Source organism: Mobula birostris, chromosome 15 (genome assembly GCF_030028105.1).
Source record: "Mobula birostris isolate sMobBir1 chromosome 15, sMobBir1.hap1, whole genome shotgun sequence".
Taxonomy (NCBI): domain Eukaryota; kingdom Metazoa; phylum Chordata; class Chondrichthyes; order Myliobatiformes; family Myliobatidae; genus Mobula; species Mobula birostris.
The window spans coordinates 5,180,534-5,202,251 of record NC_092384.1 but is presented as its reverse complement, the minus strand read 5'-3'; the positions used below and the strand labels follow the sequence as shown (position 1 = coordinate 5,202,251).

Sequence of the window (21,718 nt, the reverse complement as noted above, 5' to 3'; positions counted from 1 at the left end):
CACCTAATGTGGTGCGTATATGGAATGAGCTGCCAGAGAAAGCAGTAGAGGCAAGTATAATTACAACATTCAAGACATTTGGACAAGTATATAGATAAACATAAGGACAAAAGAAATAGGAGCAAGAGTCAGCCATCCGGCCCATCGATCCTGCTCCGCCATTCAGTAAGATTATGGCTGGTCTGTCTCTGAATTCAGCTCCATCTACATACCTTTTCCCCATAACCCTTAATTCCCTTACTATGTAAAGACCCATCTAATTGTTTCTTAAATATATTTAGTGAAGAAGCCTCAACTGCTTCCCTGGGCAGAGAATTCCTCAGATTCACAACTCTGGGAAAAACAGTTTCTCCTCATCTCCATCCTAAATCTTATCCCCTGAATCTTGAGGCAATGTCCCCTAGTTCTAGTCTCACCTACCAATGTAAACAACTTCCCTACTTCTATCTTATCTATCCCTTTCAAAATTTTGTATGTTTCTATAAGATCCCCTCTCATTCTTCTGAATTCCAGAGAGTATAGTCCCAGGTGATTCAATCTCTCCTCATAGGTTAACCCCTTCATCCCTGGAATCAACCTGGTGAACCTCCTCTGCACTACCTCCAAAGCTAGTATATGCTTCCTCAAGTATGGAGACCAGAACTGCACACAGTACTCCAGGTGCGGCCTCACCAGTACCCTGTATAGTTGCAGCATGACCTCCCTGCTCTTGAATTCAATTTCTCTAGCAATGAAGGCCAACATTCCGTTTGCCTTCTTAACAACCTGTCATACCTGCAAGCCAACTTTTTGCGATTCATGCACAAGCACTCCCAAGTCCCTCTGCACAGCAGCATACTGCAATCTTTGACCACTTAAATAATAATCTGCTCTTCGATTATTCCTTCCAAAGTGGATGATCGCGCATTTACCAACGTTGTATTTCATCTGCCAGACCTTGGCCCACTCACTTAACCTATATATATCCCGCTACAGTCTCTCCACATCCTCTGTACAATTTGCTTTTCCACTCAGTTTAGTGTCATCAGCAAATTTTGCTGCGCTACACTCAGTCCCCTCTTCCAAATCATCAGTGTAAATGGTAAACAGCTGTGGGCCCAGCACCGATCCCTGTGGGTTCCCACTCGTCACAGACTGGCAACCGGAGAAACACCCATTTATACCAACTCTCTGCCTTCTATTGATTAATCATTCCACTATCCATGCCAATACACTTCCTCCGACTCCATGCATCCTTATTTATAAGTCTCTTGTGCGGCACCTTATCAAATACCTTCTGGAAATCCAAGTATACAACATCCACCTGTTCCCCTCTATCCACTGCACTCATTATGTCCTCAAAGAACTCCAGTAAGTTCGTCAAACAGGACCTGCCCTTTCTGAATCCATGCTGCATCTGTCTAATGGAAACACTCCTTTCTAAATGTTTTGTTATTTCTTCCTTAATGACAGCTTCAAGCATTTTCCCGACTACAGATGTTAAGCTAATTGGCCTATAGTTGCCCATCTTTTGCCTACATCCTTTTTTGAAAAGTGGATTGACATTTGCTGTTTTCCAATCCGCCGAGACCTGCCCAGAGTCTACAGAGTTTTGATAAATGATTACCAACACGTCTACTATAACCTCCGCCAATTCCCTCAGCACTCTGAGATGCATCCGATCAGGACCAGGAGACTTACATACCTTCAGGCCCTCTAGTTTGCTCATCATAATCTCTTTAGTGACAGTGATTTTATCGAGGTCCTCACCTCCCATTTCGTCCATAACATCCTTCTTTGGCATATTAAACGTGTCCTCCACCGTGAAGACCAACACAAAATTCAATATTCAGGAGGGATAGACATGAAGGAAGGGGAGGTGGGGTGGCGTTGCTGGTTAAAGAAGAGATTAATGCAATAGAAAGGAAGGACATAAGCCGGGAAGATGTGGAATGGATATGGGTAGAGCTGCGTAACACTAAGGGGCAGAAGACGCTGGTGGGAGTTGTGTACAGGCCACCTAACAGTAGTAGTGAGGTCGGAGAAGGTATTAAACAGGAAATCAGAAATGTGTGCAATAAAGGAACAGCAGTTATAATGGGTGACTTCAATCTACATGTAGATTGGGTGAACCAAATTGGTAAAGGTGCTGAGGAAGAGGATTTCTTGGAAGGTAAGCAGGATGGTTTTTTGAACCAACATGTCGAGGAACCAACTAGAGAGCAGGCTATTCTAGACTGGGTTTTGAGCAATGAGGAAGGGTTAATTAGCAATCTTGTCGTGAGAGGCCCCTTGGGTAAGAGTGACCATAATATGGTGGAATTCTTCATTAAGATGGAGAGTGACATAGTTAATTCAGAAACAAAGGTTCTGAACTTAAAGAGGGGTAACTTTGAAGGTATGAGACGTGAATTAGCTAAGATAGACTGGCAAATGACACTTAAAGGATTGACGGTGGATATGCAATGGCAAGCATTTAAAGGTTGCATGGATGAACTACAACAATTGTTCATCCCAGTTTGGCAAAAGAATAAATCAAGGAAGGTAGTGCACCCGTGGCTGACAAGAGAAATTAGGGATAGTATCAAATCCAAAGAAGAAGCATACAAATTAGCAGAGAAAGAGGATCACCTGAGGACTGGGAGAAATTCAGAGTTCAGCAGAGGAGGACAAAGGGCTTAATTAGGAAGGGGAAAAAAGATTATGAGAGAAAACCGGCAGGAAACATAAAAACAGACTGTAAAAGCTTTTATAGATATGTGAAAAGGAAAAGACTGGTAAAGACAAATGTAGGTCCCCTGCAGACAGAAACCGGTGAATTGATTATGGGGAGCAAGGACATGGCAGACCAATTGAATAATTACTTTGGTTCTGTCTTCACTAAGGAGGACATAAATAATCTTCCAGAAATAGTAGGGGACAGAGGGTCCAGTGAGATGGAGGAACTGAGCGAAATACATGTTAGTAGGGAAGTGGTGTTAGGTAAATTGAAGGGATTGAAGGCAGATAAGTCCCCAGGGCCAGATGGTCTGCATCCCAGGGTGCTTAAGGAAGTAGCCCAAGAAATAGTGGATGCATTAGTGATAATTTTTCGAAACTCGTTAGATTCTGGACTAGTTCCTGAGGATTGGAGGGTGGCTAATGTAACTCCACTTTTTAAAAAAGGAGGGAGAGAGAAACCGGGGAATTATAGACCGGTTAGCCTAACGTCGGTGGTGGGGAAACTGCTGGAGTCAGTTATCAAGGATATGATAACAGCACATTTGGAAAGCGGTGAAATGATCGGACAAAGTCAGCATGGATTTGTGAAAGGAAAATCATGTCTGACGAATCTCATAGAATTTTTTGAGGATGTAACTAGTAGAGTGGATAGGGGAGAACCTGTGGATGTGGTATATTTGGATTTTCAGAAGGCTTTTGACAAGGTCCCACACAGGAGATTAGTGTGCAAACTTAAAGCACACGGTATTGCGGGTAAGGTATTGATGTGGATAGAGAATTGGTTGGCAGACAGGAAGCAAAGGGTGGGAATAAACGGGACCTTTTCAGAATGGCAGGCAGTGACTAGTTGGGTACCGCAAGGCTCAGTGCTGGGACCCCAGTTGTTTACAATATATATTAATGACTTGGATGAGGGAATTAAATGCAGCATCTCCAAGTTTGCGGATGACACGAAGCTGGGTGGCAGTGTTAGCTGTGAGGAGGATGCTAAGAGGATGCAGGGTGACTTGGATAGGTTGGGTGAGTGGGCAAATTTATGGCAGATGCAATTTAATGTGGATAAATGTGAAGTTATCCACTTTGGTGGCAAAAATAGGAAAACAGATTATTATCTAAATGGTGGCCGATTAGGAAAAGGGGAGGTGCAACGAGACCTGGGTGTCATTATACACCAGTCATTGAAAGTGGGCATGCAGGTACAGCAGGCGGTGAAAAAGGCAAATGGTATGCTGGCATTTATAGCGAGAGGATTTGAGTACAGGAGCAGGGAGGTACTACTGCAGTTGTACAAGGCCTTGGTGAGACCACACCTGGAGTATTGTGTGCAGTTTTGGTCCCCTAATCTGAGGAAAGACATCCTTGCCATAGAGGGAGTACAAAGAAGGTTCACCAGATTGATTCCTGGGATGGCAGGACTTTCATATGAAGAAAGACTGGATGAACTGGGCTTGTACTCGTTGGAATTTAGAAGATTGAGGGGGGATCTGATTGAAACGTATAAGATCCTAAAGGGATTGGACAGGCTAGATGCAGGAAGATTGTTCCCGATGTTGGGGAAGTCCAGAACGAGGAGCCACAGTTTGAGGATAGAGGGGAAGCCTTTTAGGACCGAGATTAGGAAAAACTTCTTCACACAGAGAGTGGTGAATCTGTGGAATTCTCTGCCACAGGAAACAGTTGAGGCCAGTTCATTGGCTATATTTAAGAGGGAGTTAGATATGGCCCTTGTGGCTACGGGGGTCAGGGGGTATGGAGGGAAGGCTGGTGCGGGGTTCTGAGTTGGATGATCAGCCATGATCATAATAAATGGCGGTGCAGGCTCGAAGGGCCGAATGGCCTACTCCTGCACCTATTTTCTATGTATGTTTCTATGTAAAATAGTCATTCAGTGCCTCAGCTATTTGCTTATCACCCAATATCAATTTCCCCTACTCGTCTTCCAAGGGACCTACGTTGACTTTAGCCACCATTTTCCGCTTTATATATTTATAAAAACTTTTGCTATCTGTTTTTATATTTTGTGCTAATTTACTTTCATACTCTATCTTCCCCTCCTTATTTCTTGTTTAGTTGTTCTTTGTTGCTTTTTAAAGTTTTCCCAATCCTCCAGTCTCCCACTACTCTTTGCAACTTTGTACATATGAGCTTTTAATTTGATACTATATTTTATTTCCCTAGTTAGCCAAAGCCTGCTCTCCCCACACTTACTGTCCTTACTTTTGACTGGAATATACGTTTGTTGAGCACTGTGAAAAATCTCTTTGAAAGTACTCCACTGTTCCTCAACTGTCCTACCAAATAGCCTGTGCTCCCAATCCACATTAGCCAACTCCTCCCTCATCCCGTTGTAGTCTCCCTTGTTCAAGCATAATACACTAGTTTTAGATCTAACTATTTCATCCTCCAACTGAATGCGAAATTCAATCATACTATGATCACTCTTTCCAAGAGGATACCTGACTGCAAGATTGTTAATCTTACCTGTCCCATTGAACAGGACTAGATCTAAGATAGTATTTTCCCTTGTAGGTTCACTAACATGCTGCTCAAGAAAGCCACCATGGATGCATTCTATGAAGTCCTCCTCAAGACTTCCTTGACCAACTTGATTTACCCAATCTATGTGGAAGTTAAGATCCCCCATGACAACTGCCGTTCCGTTCTTACAAGCCTGTTATTTCTTGGTTAATCGTCTCTGCCACTGTAGTATTTTTATTGGGTGGCCTATAGACGACACCCACCAGGGATTTTTTCCCTTTACTATTCTTAATCTCTACCCAGATGGACTTAACATTCTGCTCCTTGGATCTTATATCGTGTCTCACAATTGCCCTGATCTCATCCCTAATCAAGAGTGCCAACCCACCTCCTCTGCCTTCCTGCCTATCTTTCCATATTACACCCTTGGATATTTAATTCCCAGTCATCTCCACCTTGCAACCAGGTTTCTGTAATGGCCACTAAATCATATGCCTTGGTACTGATCTGTGCCACAAGTTCACTAACCTTGTTTCTAATAATTTAGATAAAGTGTCCTTTTACTCATTGTCCTTTTAGAATCTGGCGACCGATGCGATTTTTGCTTTTTAGTTTTATGCACTCTATTCTTACTTATTTCTTCACTAACCCTAGCTTTGGTCTCTGTATCACTTTCCTCTTCTTTTCTCTGTGGGTTCCTATCCCCCTGCCATATTAGTTTAAAGCCTCCCCAAAAGCACTAGCAAATAATCTCCCTAGGACATTGATCCTGGCCCTGCCCAGATGTAGACCGTCCAGATGGTACCGGTTCCACTTCCCTTAGAAGTGGTTCCAATGCCCCAAGAATCTGAAACCCTCCCTCCTGCACCACCGCTCAAGCCGCATATTCATTCTAGCTATCCTGCTATTCCAACTCTGGCTAGCACGTGGCATTGGTAATAATCCTGAGATTATTACCTTTGAGGTCCTACTCTTTAATTTACCTGCTAGCTCCCTAAATTCAGTTAGTAGGACCTCATCCCACTTTCCTCCTATATCGTTAATACCTACATGCACCACGACAGCTGGCTGCTCACCCTCCCCTTTCAGAATGCCCTGCAGCCTCTCCGAGACATGTCTGACCCTTGCACCCAGGAGGCAACACACCATACTGGAGTCCTGTTTGCAGCCACAGAGCTCCTGTCTATTCCCCTTACCATGGAATCCCCTACCACAACAGCTCCACCACTCTTTCTCTTGCCCTCATGCGCAGCAGAGCCACCCATGGTGTCATGATCCTGGCTACTGCTGCCTTCACCTGATGAGCCATCTCCCCCAACAGACTACAAAGTGGTATACTGTATCTGTTTTGGAGGGAGATGACCGCAGGAGACTCCTGAGCTACCTTCCTGCTACTACTCTTCCTGTTGGTCACCCATTCCCTATCTTTCCTTAGAACCTTAAACTGTGGGGTGACCAGCTCACTAAGTGTGCTATCCACAACATTCTCAGCATCTCGGATGCTCCAAAGTGAGTCCACGCACAGCTCCAGTGCTGCCATACGGTCTGTCAGGAGCTGCAGCTGGACACACTTCCTGCACACATAGCCTTCAGGGACACTGTCAGCCTTCCTGAGTTCCCACATGTCACAGGAGGAGCATGGCATGGGTCTGAGCTCACCTGCCATGACAGAGCGACCGATGTTAGTGGAAGAGGACCACGGGAGAAAGGGAAGATCCTGCCGGGGAAGTCAAAGACTACTATATGTGAATCTCCGCAAATCAGTTCTTCGCCTTGACCATTCTTCGCCAAAGCCCTCTCACTCTGCTACTCTCTCACTCAGCTGCCTGCTGTATACAGTGGTTTAGAGACAAATGGAGTAAATGCTGCCAGATAAAATTAGCTCAGATAAACACCATAATAAGCATGGATGAGTTGGGCCAAATGGCCTGTATGACTATGAGTCTAAATGTTCCTGTCCCTGGCCCCCACCATCTCTGCTAGTCATTCCAAATAACAGCAACTTCCTGTGTGGAAATATCTTTCCCTCTGGTCTTCTTTAAAACTCCGTCGTCTTGCCTTTAATCTATGCCTTATAGTTTTACACACCCCTTTCATGGGACTCTGATTATTTACCCTATACATGCCTGTCACGATTAAAGGAGATTTGGGGTAAATATAAACTATTTCATCTAGTGGGGAAGTCTAGAACAAAATCCCATCATATTGCCAGAAAGGGACCTCTTTTCCACTAAAAGTATGTCTGTAATGCTCTCCTTGGAAACAGTCGAGCAAGGATTTCAGGACCCAAAGTTGACAAATAGAGTTGGGATGTAGGTGAGTCGTTGTGTAACTGAGACTGAAAGACCAAAGGTGTGGACTGGTTCCTAGCTCTCCCTTTGGTCCTTGGACATTGGCTAGAGAAAGAAGTGGATTTCCAATGACTTGTTGCATCTGATTCAAGGAGGTAATTTTTTTTGTCAACTGCCATGTGGTAGTTTATCAAAGAAAACTGCACATTTTGTGAGTTGCTTCCTGTCTCACTTCTGGTTTAATTGGCGGCCCAATTGAATCGGGAGGGAGAGAGGAAGCAAGTCCCAGGTCTGTGAGTGAATTGTGAAAAGGAGCATTTGCAGGCTTTCAGTGGCCGAATTGAGTTGAGAGTGAGGGATGAGGCAGATCATAGGTCCGTGAGTGAGATTTAAAGGGCAGGGTTCATGGGCTTTCAGTGTTTTCCGGCAGCCCAATCAAATAGTGATTTGTTAGCAAGGGCAAGTGAAAATAAAGCAAGGACAAGCAGAGTAGCCATTATTGGAACAGCCATTGTGTGAGTCGTCCAGTGTTAGAGGAGGGAGGCTTTGGAGAGAACAGGGTTGGGCAAGGTACATAGCTTGTAAGTTTCTTCTTCATTTTTCATACTTGGTCTGTTAATACATAGTTACAGCATTGAGAATGACTCCAGTGTTGTGCTTTTTGTGTTAGATGTGGGAATTCAAGGAGACCTCCAGCCTCCTGGATAATGACATCTACAACAGATGCAATGAACTGCAGCTCCTCAGAGAAAATGTTAAGGAACTGGAGCTGCAAATTGATGACCTTCAGCACATACAGGAAACTGGGGAGGTGATAGAGCAGTGGTGCAGGGCATAGGCTTTCAAATTTCTGTGGTAGAACCCGTATAAAAGGGACTGATTACACCTGAACCTGAGGGGGGAGGGGGGCAATATCCTTGTGGACAGTTTTGTGATAACTGTTGAGGAGGGTTTAAACTAATTTAGCAGGGGGATGGGAAATTGAGTGATAGGGCTGAGAATGGGGCAGTAGTATACCAGCAAAGGCAGTGTGTAATGGGACTATCAGAAAGGACAGGCATATGACAGGGCAAAACTGCAGTCAGTGGAATGAGTTGCAGTATAACAGGGGAACAAAGTCAAAAAGTGACGAATACAGTGTTGACACAACTCCCTGGTCTATAACTCTTCCGCCCTTGTTACTTGTTAAAATGCCATCCCCTTTTCTCATTTCCTCTGTATCCACCATATCTGCTCTCAAGATGAGGCTTTTCATTCCAGGACTAAGGAGAGGTCTTCAGAGAAAGCAACTTCCCTTCCTCCATTATCACCTGCATCTCTTCCATTTCGCACACGCCTGCCCTTACCCCATCCCCCCACCACCCCACCAGGGATAGGGTTCCTCTTGTCTTCGCCTACTATCCCAATCAGCCTACATGTCCAGCACATAATTCTCCGTAACTTCTGCCATCTCCAATGGGATCCTACCACCAAGCACATCTTTCCCTCCGCCCCCCCCACTTTCTACTTTCCACAGTGATCACTCCCTATGTAACTTCCTTGTTCATTGTCCCTCCCCACTGATCCACTGATCTCCCTCCTGGTGCTTATTCTTGCAGCGGAACATGTGCCACACCTACTCTAACACTTCCTTCCTCTCTACCTTTCAGGGCCTCAAACAGTCCTTGCACCTGAGGCAACACTTCACCAGTGAGTCTGTTGCAGTCATCTACTGTGTCTGATGTTTCCTGGTCAGTCAGTCAGTGGGTGCCATCCCGAATCCAGGGTTGGCGGCTATGCACCTCCATCTTCTTCGATCTTGCGCTCTTTTTCTGGCCTCAGCATAACTCAACCCAGTCCATTGCCTCACATTATCATACCAAGTGGTTCGCTGCCTTCCTCTTTCCCTCTTTCCTTCTATCATCCCTTCCAATAACAATTTCTGCAGCCCACCACCTCTTAACAAGTGCCCGGCATATTTCAGCTTCCTTTTCTGCACATTCTTCAGCAACTCCTGTTCTCTCCTTGTTCTCTTCAACACTTCCATATTACTGACCTTCATCATCCATCTAATTTTCTGCATTCTCCTTAAACACCACATTTCAAATGCCTCCAGTCCTCGTTGCGCTTCCTTGCATAAGGTCCACGATTCGACTCCATACAACAGACTGCTCCAGACGTAGCATTTCCAAATTCTACAACGCAGCCCAAAGTCCAACCTCTTGCCACGCAGCACGTCACTCAGGCTCCAGAACGTTGATCTTGCAATTACAATTCTTTGTCTAATTTCTGTATCACATTTCCCATCCTCTGTGACCATCTGTCCCAAGTACACAAACTTCTTGACTTGCTCTATGCCCACGCCGTTAATTTTGATACTGATTTTGGGGACTTCGTTCTTCCGTGATACTACCATCATCTTCATCTTTGCAGCATTTATTTTCATTCCAAATAGTTCACCTTCAGCATTTATCCTATCTACTGTTCTGAGTAACTCGTCCTCAGTCTCTGCTAACAACACTGAATTATCTGCATACCTCAAGCTGTTCACCGTCACTCCACCAATTTGGACACCAGCTTCATCGCTCAATACCTCTGAGTAAATTTTCAATAATAAAGGGGAGATAATGCAGCCCTTGCGAACCCCTTTTTGGATCTCAACTTCCGGTGAATTCCCACCATTAGTTCTTATTACTGCCTTCTGATGCCAGTACAGACTCACAATCAGTCGAACATCTTTCCCTTCCAGCCCCAATGAGTTCAGGCAATTGACCAGCTGTTCATGATTGACTCAGTCAAAAGCTTTTTCGTAATCCAGGAAGCACATGTAAATGTCTTTTTTTTTCTAGACCTCGTTCCACAATCATTCGCAAATTGAAAATCCCTTCATGGGTTCCTGGTATGGCCTCCTGTATATCGGTGAGACCTGACGTAGATTAGGAAACCTCTACCCCAAGCACTTACACTCCATCCGCCAGAAAAAAAACGGATCTCCCAGTGGCCACCCATTTTAATTTTACTTCCCATTCCCATTCTGACATGTTAGTCCATGGCCTAATCTACTGCTGTGATGAGGCCACACTCGGGTTGGAGGAATAACACCTTATATTCCATGTGGGTTACCTCCAACCTGATGACATGAACATTGATTTCTCGATCTTCTGGTAATTGCCCCCTCCCATTTCACTATTCCCCATTCCCATTTTCCTCTCTCACCTCATCTCCTTACATGCTCATCACCTCCCTCTGGTGCTCCTTCCTCCTCCCCCTTTTCTTTCTTCCATGGCCTCTGTCCTCTTCTATCAGATTCCCCTTTCTGCAGCCTTTATCTCTTTCACCAATCGACTTCCAAGCTCTTTACTTCACCCCCTACTACCTTCTACCTTGTACTTCTTCATCCCCTCCCCCACCTTCTTGTTCTGATTTCTCATCTTTTTTCCCAGTCCTGATGAAGGGTCTCGACCCAAAATGTCAACTGTTTACTCTTTTCCAAAGATGCTGCCTGGCCTGCTGAGTTGCTCCATTATTTTGTATGTGTTGCTTGGATTTCCAGAATCTGCAGATTTTCTCGTTTGTGAATGCAATCTTGTATTTGAATGCACGCAGTATATGGAATAAATTATATAGTCTTGTAGCACAGTTGGAGATTGACGGGTATTACGTTGTGGGTGTTACTGACTCATGGCTGAAAGAAAATTATAGTTGGGAGCTTCACATCCAAGAATACACATCAGAAGGACAGACAGGTCGGCAGAGGGCTGGCATGGCTCTGTTGGTTTAAAAAATGAAATCAAATCCTTAGAAAGAGGTGACATAGGATTGGAAGATGTAGAATTGGTATGGGGATGGTTAAGGAACTGCAAGGGTAAAAGGACACTGATGGGAGTTCTGTATGTACGAGCCTCCAAATAGCCAGGATGTAGGCTACAAATTACAACAGAAAATAGAAAATACATGTCCAAAGTGCAATGTTACAATACTCATTGTAGATTTCAATATGCCGATTTGGAAAATCTGGTTGCTTCTGACTTTGGATCGCAAGAGGGGAGATGTGTAGAATGCCTGTGAGATGGCTTTTTAGAGCAGCATATGGTTGAGCCAACTAGGAGATCAACTATTCTGGATTGTGTAATAAAACTACTTTAATTAGGGAGCTAAAGGTAAAGTTATCTTTAGGAGGCAGTGATCATGATATGATTGGATTCATCCTGCAATTTGAGAGGAACAAGCTAAAGTCCAATGTATCAGTATTATAGTGGAGTCTAGGGAACTACAGAGTCTTGAGAAAGGAGCTGGCCAATTGAATTGAATTGACTTTATCCTTCATATACAGTAAGAGTAAAAATCTTTACGTTATGACTCTGTCTAAATGTGTAATGTGTAATTTATAGTCATTTATAATAAATATTATGTACAACAGGACAGTCAATATAACATAGAAATACAATTATGTCAGCATGAATTAATCAGTCTGATGGCCTAGTGGAAGAAGCTGTCCCGGAACCCATTGGTCCTGGCTTTTATGCTGCGCTACCGTTTCCCTTATGGTAGTAGCTAGAACCATTTGAGGTTCGATTGACTCGGGTCCCCAATAATCCTTTGGGCCCATTTTGCACACCTATCTTTGTAAATATCCTGAATAGTGGGAAGTTCACATCTACAGATGTACAGGGCTGTCTGCACCACTCTCTGCAGAGTCCTGCGATTGAGGGAAGTACAGTTCCCATACCAGGTAGTGATGCAGCCAGTCAGGATGCTCTCAGTTGTGCCCCTGTAGAAAGTTCTTAGGATTTGGGGGTCCATACCAAATTTCTTCAACCGTCTGAGGTGAAAGAAGGGCTGTTTTGTCTTTTTCTCCTTACAGCCGGTATGTACAGACCATGTGTTGATTGGAAAGGGACACTAGGAGGTAGAACAGCAATAGCTGGAGTTTATAGGAGCAATTCAGAATACATAGATACATCCCGAAGATGAAGAAGTATTCTAAAAGCAGGATGACACAACCGTGGCTGACAAGGGAAGTCAAAGTCAACATAAATGCCAATGAGAGGGCATATAATAGAGCAAATATTACTGGGAAGTTAGACGATTGGGAAGCTTTTAAAAACCAACAGATGCCAACTAAGGAAAACCATAAAGAACAAAAGGTGAAATATGAAGGTAAGCTATCCAATAATATCAAAGGTGTTTTCAGATATATAAAGAGTAAAAGAGAGCCGAGTAGATATTGGACTGCTGGAAAATGATGCTAGAGGGGTAGTAATGGAGGATCAGGAAATGGTGGATGAATTAAGTATTTTGCATCAGCCTTCACTGTAGAAGACATTAGTATTATGCCAGCAGTTCAAGATTGTCAGGGGGCAGAAGTTGCTATTACTAGGGAGAAGGTGCTTGGGAAGCTGAAATGTCTGAAAGTAGATAGGCCACCTGGACCAGATGACTACACTCGAGGGTTTTGAAAAAGGTAGCTGAAGAGATTTTGGAGGCATTAGTAATGATCTTTCAAGAGTCACTGGATTCTGGCATGGTTCTGGAGGACTAGAAAATTGCAGAAGTCATTCCACTCTTCAAGAAGGGAGGAAAGCAGAAGAAAGGAAATTATAGACCAGCTAGCTTGACATCAGGTTGGAAAGATGTTGGAGTTGATGGTTAAGGATGAGGTTTTGGGGTACTTGGAGGGACATGAAAAATGGGCCAAAGTCATCATGGTTTCCTTCAGGAAGAATCTTCCCTGATAAATCTGTTGGAATCCTTTGAGGAAATAAACAAGCTAGACAAAGGAGAATTGGTGGATGATGTGCATTTGGATTTTTAAAAGGCCTTTGTCAAGGTGAAACATGTGAGGCTACTAGCATGATATGTGCCCATGGTATTACAGGAAAGATACTAGCATGGATAGAGCTTTGGCTGATTGGCAGGAAACAAAGTGGGAATAAAGAGAGACTCTTCTGGTTAGTTGCCAGTGATGAGTGATGTTCCGCATGGGTCGGTGTTGGGACTGCTTCTTTTTACGTTGTATGTCTATGATTTGGATGACAGTATTGATGGCTTTGTGGCCAAGTTTTGCAGACAATATCAAGATAGTTGGAGGGGCAGGTATTGTTGAGGAAGCATGCTGCTGAACGATTTAGACAGATTAGGAAATTGGGCAAAGAAGTGGCAAATGGAATACAGTGTTGAGAAGTGTATGGTCATGCACTTAGGTAGAAGGGATAAAAGCATAGACTATTCACTAAAAAGAGAGAAATTACAAAAATCTGAGGTGCAAGTCCTCATTCAAGTTTTCCTAAAGTTTAACTTGCAGGTTGAGTCAGTGGTGAGGAAGGCAAATGTGATGTTAGCACTTATTTTGAGGGGACTAGAATATAAAAACAAGGATACAATTCTGAGGTTTTATAAGGAAGACATTGGTGAGAACTTCCTGTGTGTATTGAGAGCAGTTTTGGGCCCCTTATCTAAGATAGGATGTGGTGACATTGAAGAGGTTCATGAAAATTATTTCAAGTTTGAAAGGCTTATCATATGATAGCTCTGGGCTTGTACTTACTGGAATTCAGAAGAATGAGGGGAAAATCTCATTCCAACCTACCAAATGTTGGATGGCCTAGTTAGAGTGGATGTGGAGAGGATGTTTCTTACAGTGGGGGAGCTTAGGATCAGAGACACAGCCTCAGAATAGAGAGGTGTTTATTTAGAACAATGGTGAGTAGGAATTTCTTTAGCCAGAGAGTGGTGAATCCGTGGAATTCGTTTCTACATGTAGCTATGGAGGCCAAGTTATTGCATGTATCTAAGAAGAGGGCTGATAGATCCTTGATAAGTCTAGACATGAAATGTTCCTGGGAGAAGAGGGAGAATGGGGTTGAGAGGGAAATGAACCAGCCATGATCAAATGGCAGAGCAGATACGGTGGTCCAAATGGCCTGATTCTGCACCCATGTCTTATGGACTTATGTTTCTGGTATGTAACACGTCACTAAATATTTTACTGGCTGATATTTTATCTGTTTCACCCTTGAGCTCAATAGCTTTCCTTGTCAGTGATGTCTGGAATGAATTGCTCTGCCTAATAACAATGTTTCTGTGTCCAGGGTTTTGAATAAGATTCAGGAGCGACAGCTCATGAAGCAGAAAGAGAAAGAAGAAATGGAGAGGCTGCGGGAGGAAGAAGAACTGAAGAAAAAGTCCAAGAAGGGAAGAAAGGAAGTGAACATCAAGGAAGACACAAAGAAATTGCAGATGAGCACAAAGATGGTAGGGCAGCAGGCTGATCTGAGCTAAACAAAACAATATGACATGCTTTTATTATCTTGATCTGATCTCTAGATGCCAATAATCTTTTAAGACTGAGACAAAGATTCAGGATGAAAGAGAGGATATTGAACCTCCTCTCCGTGGTAATCAGCCAGATGTGGACCATTGCTTCTGATTCAGATGGAGTTAGTATGGTTGATTCAATGGGGATCATTCAACATGGCCTCTCCCCTTTCTCTTCCACTTCTCTCCTCTGCAATTGACAGGAACAAACCCATAATGTGGCAATAGTTGCACCTCCTTTAAAGTATAAATAGCTTATATTTACCATCATATTCATGCAATTTTTCCAGTACTTTATGGTTGAATATTGCACTTCAAAGGTGCTACTTCCCTCCTCAGTGGCACGTGTGTAGCACAGCCAGACATGCCTGTTAATCTGGGTTTGCACCTTGTTACAAGGTTGTTACAATCTTGTTACCACCCTTAGTAATAATGATCAGTTAGGCAGAGAGAAAATTTGTGATTACCGACAAGTACTTTTATTATCTTAATGGAAGAATATGTGAATTTGCAAATCCGAATCCCTGTGTACACACCTACTAAGTTTTCCTGACCCTCCATGAACAGTCAAAGATTAGTAAAGGTAATACCAGTAAAAGGAGTCTCTACTGGCCAGGTATTCATTGTAGTCCTGTTTCGAATCTCCACGTATCCGTGGAGTCCTCCACAAATGTGATGGCGAGTCTCTGGTGTTTGGAGAGTTATCGCTACGTTTGCAGTTGAAGTGTCTGCTTTTATATTCATTCCATACCAGTTCAAACGTTGCATTTCAATGTTATTGGCTCTGGGTCATGTGACTGATGTGCTTATTGGCTCTGATCCAAGGACCACACAACTTCATGCCTCAGGTGACTTTCACTCAAACTAGTCGAACCAGGTCACACAGACACTGGGCTGAGATAACAAGATTACTTCTGCAAACCTGCCATTGTGCACAATACATAGCTTGTCTGAGAATGATCTCAGGTTTAGCAGAAACTCCTTGTGTCCACATTCAATTGTTCTAATTGGATTACCTCAGAACAAAATTCAGTTCTCAAACAGATCATAAGATGGACGTTGCAGAGCAGCTTCACAAAATGGCAGCCTCCATCTCCTTCAAGAACAAAGACAACTGGTTTGTTTACTTCCACTATCCTTGATTCATTTGAATTCCCTGATTTCTAGATTGTAGTTCTTTCTGGCCAACAACCTGAACTCAAGGGGGACCAGTATCCTTGTGGGCAAGTTTGATAGAGCTGGTCAGGAAGGTTTAAACTAGTTTGACAGGGTGATGGGAAGCAGAGTGATAGGGCTGAGAATGAGGTGGCTGGTTTACAAACAGAGGCAGTGTGTAAGACTGCTAGCAAGGAGAGGCTGATGTTAGGGTAAAATTGCAGTCAATAGGATGAGTTACAATGATGGACAAAACCAAAAAGGGTGAATGCAGGACTGCAGGTGTCCTTGAATTCACACAGTATACGGAATAAGGCAGATGAACTTGTAGCACATTTGCAGATTGTGATGTATGATGTTGTAAGCATCACTGAATCATGCTGAAAGAAAATTATAGCTGAGAGCTTAATGTCCAAGGATACACATTGTGTCAAAAGGATGGGCAGGAAGGCAGAGGGGGTGGTGTGGCTCTGTTAGTGAAAAATGAAATCAAATCGTGAGAAAGAGGTAACATAGGAATGGAAGTGTTGAATTGTTGTGGTAGACCTAAGGAACTGTAAAGGTAAAGAGACACTGATGAGTTATACACAGACCAAACAGCAGTAAAAATGTGGTCTACAAATGACAATGGAATGTAAAGAAGGGCAATGTTTTGAAAGTCTTGGGGTTTTCAATATGCAGGTAGGTTGAGAAAATCAGGTTGGTTCTGGATCCCAAGAGGAGGATTCTTTTTGGAATGCCCATGACATGGCTTTGTAGACAGCACATGGTTGAGCCCAATGAAGGATCAGCTATCCTGGATTGGTTGTGCAATGAACCAGAATTGACTAGAGAACTTAAGGTAAAGGAATCCTTAGGGGTCAGTGATCATAATATGATAGAATTCACCCTGCAATTTGAGGAGAAACTAGTCAGACATATCAGTATTAGCGTGGAGTAAAGGGAATTAGAGGCATGAGAGAGGAGCTAGCCAAAATTGATTGGAAAGGAACACTAGCAGGGATGATGGCAGATTAGCACTGGCTGGAATTTCTGGGGGCAATTAAGAAGGTGCTAGATATATATATATATATATATATATATATCCCAAAGTGTAAGAAGTATTCTGAATGCAGGATGACATTATTGTGGATGACAGAAGTCAAAGCCAACATAAAAGGCAAAGAGAAGGCATATAAAAGAGGAAAGATTATTGGTAATTTAGAATATTGGGAAGCTTTTAACAACCAAATGAGAATTTCCATAAGACCATAAGATATAGGAGCAGAAGTAGGCCATTCAGCCCATTGAATTTGCTCTGTCATTCAATCATGGGCTGATCCAATTCTTCCAGTCATCCCCACTCCTCTGCCTTCTTCCCATACCCTTTGATGCCCTAACTAATCAAGAATCTATCTCTGCCTTAAATGCACCCAATGACTTTACCTCCACAGCCGCTCGCGGCAACAAATTCCACAGATTTACCGTCCACTGACTAAAGTGATTTCTCCACATCTCTGTTCTAAATAGACATCCTTCAATCCTGAAGTCATGCCCTCTTGTCCTAGACTCCCCTACCATGGGAAATAACTTTGCTATATCTAACCTGTTTAGGCCTTTTAATAGTCAGAATGTTTCTGAGATACCTCCCCCCACTCCCCATTCTCCTGAACTCAAAATCAGGATTATTATCACCAGTATGTGATGTGAATACAGCCCAAGAGCTGCCAGACGTTCCTCATATGGTAACCCTTTCATTCCTGGAATCATTCTCGTGAATCTTCTCTGAACCCTCTCCGATGTCAATATATCCTTTCTAAAATAAGGAGACCAAAACTGCATACAATACTCCAAGTGTGGTCTCACAAGTGCCATAAAGAGCCTCAACATCACATCCCTGCTGTTATATTCTATACCTCTAGAAATGAATGCCAACATTGCATTCGCCTTTTTCACCACCGACTCAACCTGGAGGTTAACCTTTAGTCCCTTTGCATCTCTGCATTTTGAATTCTCTCCCCATCTAAATAATAGTCTGCTAGTTTATTTCTTCCACCAAAGTGCATGACCATACACTTTCCAATGTTGTATTTCGCCTGCTACTTCTTTGCCCATTCCCCTAAACTATCTAAGTCTCTCTGCAGGCTCTCTGTTTCCTCAACACTACCCATTCCTCCACCTATCTTTGTATCATTGCAAATTTAACCACAAATCCATTAATCCCGTAGTCCAAATCATTGACATGCATCATAAAATGCAGCAGTCCCAACAACGACCCCTGTGGAACTCCACTGGTAACCAGCAGCCAGCCAGAATAGGTTCCCTTTATTCCCACTCTCTGTTTTCTGCCGATCAGCCAATGCTCCACCCATGCTAGTAACTTCCCTGTAATTCCATGGGCTCTTATCTTGCTATGCAGCCTCAAGTGCGGCACCTTGTCAAAGGCCTTCTGAAAATCCAAGTACACCACATCTACTACATCTCCTTTATCTACCCTGCTTGTCAGGCAGGATTTTTCTTTTAGGAAACCATGCTGGCTTTGGCCTGTCTTGTCATGTGCCTCCAGGTACTCTGTAATCTCATCTCTAACAATCAATTTCAAAAACTTCCCAACCATTGATGTCAGGCTAACAGGTCTATAGTTGCCTCCCACCCTTCTTAAATAGCGCAGTAACAATTGCAATTTTCCAGTCATCCGGTACAATGCCAGAATATATCGATTCTTGAAAGATCATTGTTAATGCCTCTGCAATCTCTTCAACTACTTTTTTCAGAACCCGAGGGTGCATCTAATCAGTTCCAGGAGATTCCTCAGAAAACTAAACTTCCTGAGCACCTTCTCAGTTGTAATTTTCACTGCATATACTCAATTTCCCTGACACTCTTAAATATCCAGTATACTGCAGATGTCTGTGAAGACTCATGTAAAGTACAGATTCAGTTCCTCTGGCATCTCTCATCTCTGATTACGATATCTCCAGCGTCATTTTCTATTGGTCCTCTATCTACCCTCAACTCTCTTTTACCCTTTATATACTTAAAAAAGCTTTTAGTATCTTCTTTGATATTAGTCGCCAGCTTCCTTTCATAATTCATCTTTTCCTTCCTAATAACCGTCTTTGTTTCATTCCTCAAGTTTTTAAAAGCTTCCCAATCCTCTACCTTCCCACTGGCTTTGGATTCCTTGTATGCCCTTTCTTTTGCTTTTATTTTGGCTCTGACTTCACTTGTCAGCCACAGTAGTGTCCTTTTTCCACTTGAAAATTTATTATTTGGAATATATCTGTCTTGCACTTCCCTCATTTTTCACAGAAACTCCAGCCATTGCTGCTCTGCTGTCCTTCCTGCAAATGTCCTTTCCAGTCAAGTTTGGCCAGTTCTCCTCTCATGCCATTGTAATTTCCTTTATTCCACTGAAATACCGACATATTGGAATTTAGTTTCTCCTTCTCAAATTTCAAAGTGAACTTGATCATATTGTGATCTCTGTTCCGTAAGAGTTCCCTAACTTTAAGCTCTCTTATCATCTCCAGATCATTGCACAACACCCAATCCAGCAAGCCGATCCCCTAGTGGGCTCAGCAACAAATGTTCTGAGAAGCTATCCCTTAGACATTCTGCAAATTCTTTCTCTTGAGGTCCAGTACTGGCCTGCTTTTCCCAATCCACGTTCATGTTAAAATCCCCAACGATTATCATGACATTGCCCTTCTGACACACCTTTTCTATCTCCTGCTGTAATTTGTAATCCACATCCCGTTGCTGTTTGGAGGCCTGTATACAACTACCATTAGGGTCCTTTTACCCTGGCCATTACTTAACTCAACCCATAGAGACCCTACACCTTCCGATCCTATGTCATCCCTTTCTAATGATTCAATATTATTTCTTATACACAGGGCCACACCAACCCCTCTTCCTACTAACCTATCTTTCTGATACACCGTATATCCTTGGATGTTCAGTCCCCATGCCAGCCATCCTTTAGCCAAGCTTTCAGAGATGGCTACAGCATCATACTTTGCCAATTTGTAGCTGATTTTCAAGATCATCCATTTTATTTTTTGTACTGTGTGGCATTCAAATATAACACTTTCATTCCAGTATTTGTTGCTTTCTGTTTTAACTGCATCACGCCTCTATTGCCCTGTAAATCATCCCATTGGCTGTGATGATGCATCATCTCCTGCCTGTCCTTTCTATCATCTCTGTTGCTATCTTTGATTTATTTCTGTTTTCCCCTTCCTCAGCTCTGTCACCCCGGTTCCCACCCTCTGCCAAATTAGTTTAAACCCTCCTTAACAGCTCCATTAAACCTGCCTGTTAGGATACAGGACCCCTTTGGGTTCAGGTGTAGCCTGTCCTTTTTGTACAGGCCGTACCTCCCCCAGAAGAGGCCCTAATGATCCAGGTACCCAAAGCTCTGCTCCCTACACCAGTCTTGTAGCCACGCATTAATATGCCTGATCAGCTATTCTTGCACTCGTTAGCACATCATTAAAAAGGTAAAGCTAACCAGTAATGTTAAAGAGGATACTAAAAGTTGCGTCAGATATATAAAGTGTAAAAGAGAGGGGATAGTAGATATCGGACCACTGGAAAATGATACTGGAGAGGCAGTAATGGGGGACGAGGAAATGGTGGACAAACTGAATAAATTTTCGGTCTTCACTGTAGAAGACACTAGCAGTATGCTGGAGTTTTTATCAGGTGATTTATCAGACCTTTCAGTTTCTCAAGAATCTTCTCTCTAGTAATGATATCTTCACAGATTTCATGACCGAGTGTCAGGGGTCATGAAATCTGTGAAGATACCATTACTAGAGAGAAGATTCTCGAGAAACTGAAAGGTCTGATAAATCACCTGGACCAGATGGTATATACCCCAGTGTTTTGAAAGAGGTGGCTGAAGAGATTGTGTAGTCACTAGTAATGATCTTTCAAGAATCAATTGATTCTGACATGGTTCTAGAGGAATAGAAAATTATAAATGTCACTTCACTCTTCAAGGGAGAGAGGCAGAAGAAAGGAAATTATAGGTCAGTTAATTTGACTACAGTGGTTGGGAAGCTGTCGGAGTCGATTGTTAAGGATGTGGTTTCAAGGTATTTGGAGGCACATAATAAAGCAGGCCGAAGTCAGCATGGTTTCCTCAAGGGAGAATTTTGTCTGGCTAATCTGTTGGAATTCTTTGAAAAAATAACAAACAGGATAGACAAATGAGAATTGGTTGATGTTGTGTATTTGGATTTTCAGAAGGCCTTTGACAAGGTGCCACACATGAGGCTGCTTAATAAGTTTAGAGCCCTTAGTATTAAAGAAAAGATTCTAGCATGGATAGAGCACTGGCTGATTTGCAGGAGGCAAAGAGTGAGAATAAAGGGAGCCTTTTCTGGTTGGCTGCCGGTGCCTAGTGGTGTTCCATGGGGGGGGGGGGGCTGTGTTTGGATTCTTCTTTTTACGTTGCATGTCAATAATTTGGATGTTGGAATTGATGGCTTTGTAGCTAAGTATGCGAATGATATGAATATAGGTGGAGGTGCAGGAATTTTGAGGAGGTGGAGAGGCGATTGGAGGACTTAAACAGATTAGAAGAATGGGCACCGGAGTGGAAGATGGAATATAGTGTCAGGAAATGGATGGTCATGCACTTTGGTAGAAATAGCAGAAGAACTGAATCTAGACAAGAGAAAGTCTGCAATTGTTGGAAATTCAAGAAACACACACAAGATGCTGGAGGAACTCAGCAGGTCAGGCAGCATCTATGAAAAAGAGTACAGTTGACGTTTCGGGCCAAGACTCTTCATCAGAATGCCATG

At 43.1% G+C, this 21,718-nt stretch overlaps 1 protein-coding gene across 8 annotated transcripts in view; it reads left to right on the top strand.

Annotated features, from left to right (window-relative positions):
- Positions 1–21,718, top strand: part of hydin (HYDIN axonemal central pair apparatus protein) — a 981,559-nt gene that overhangs the window by 662,231 nt on the left and 297,610 nt on the right. For all 8 annotated transcript variants that reach the window (XM_072279252.1, XM_072279251.1, XM_072279249.1 and 5 more), the window contains one exon: positions 14,540–14,702. In XM_072279252.1, the coding sequence (XP_072135353.1) occupies positions 14,540–14,702 (163 nt within the window). The remainder of the gene's footprint in view (positions 1–14,539; positions 14,703–21,718) is intronic.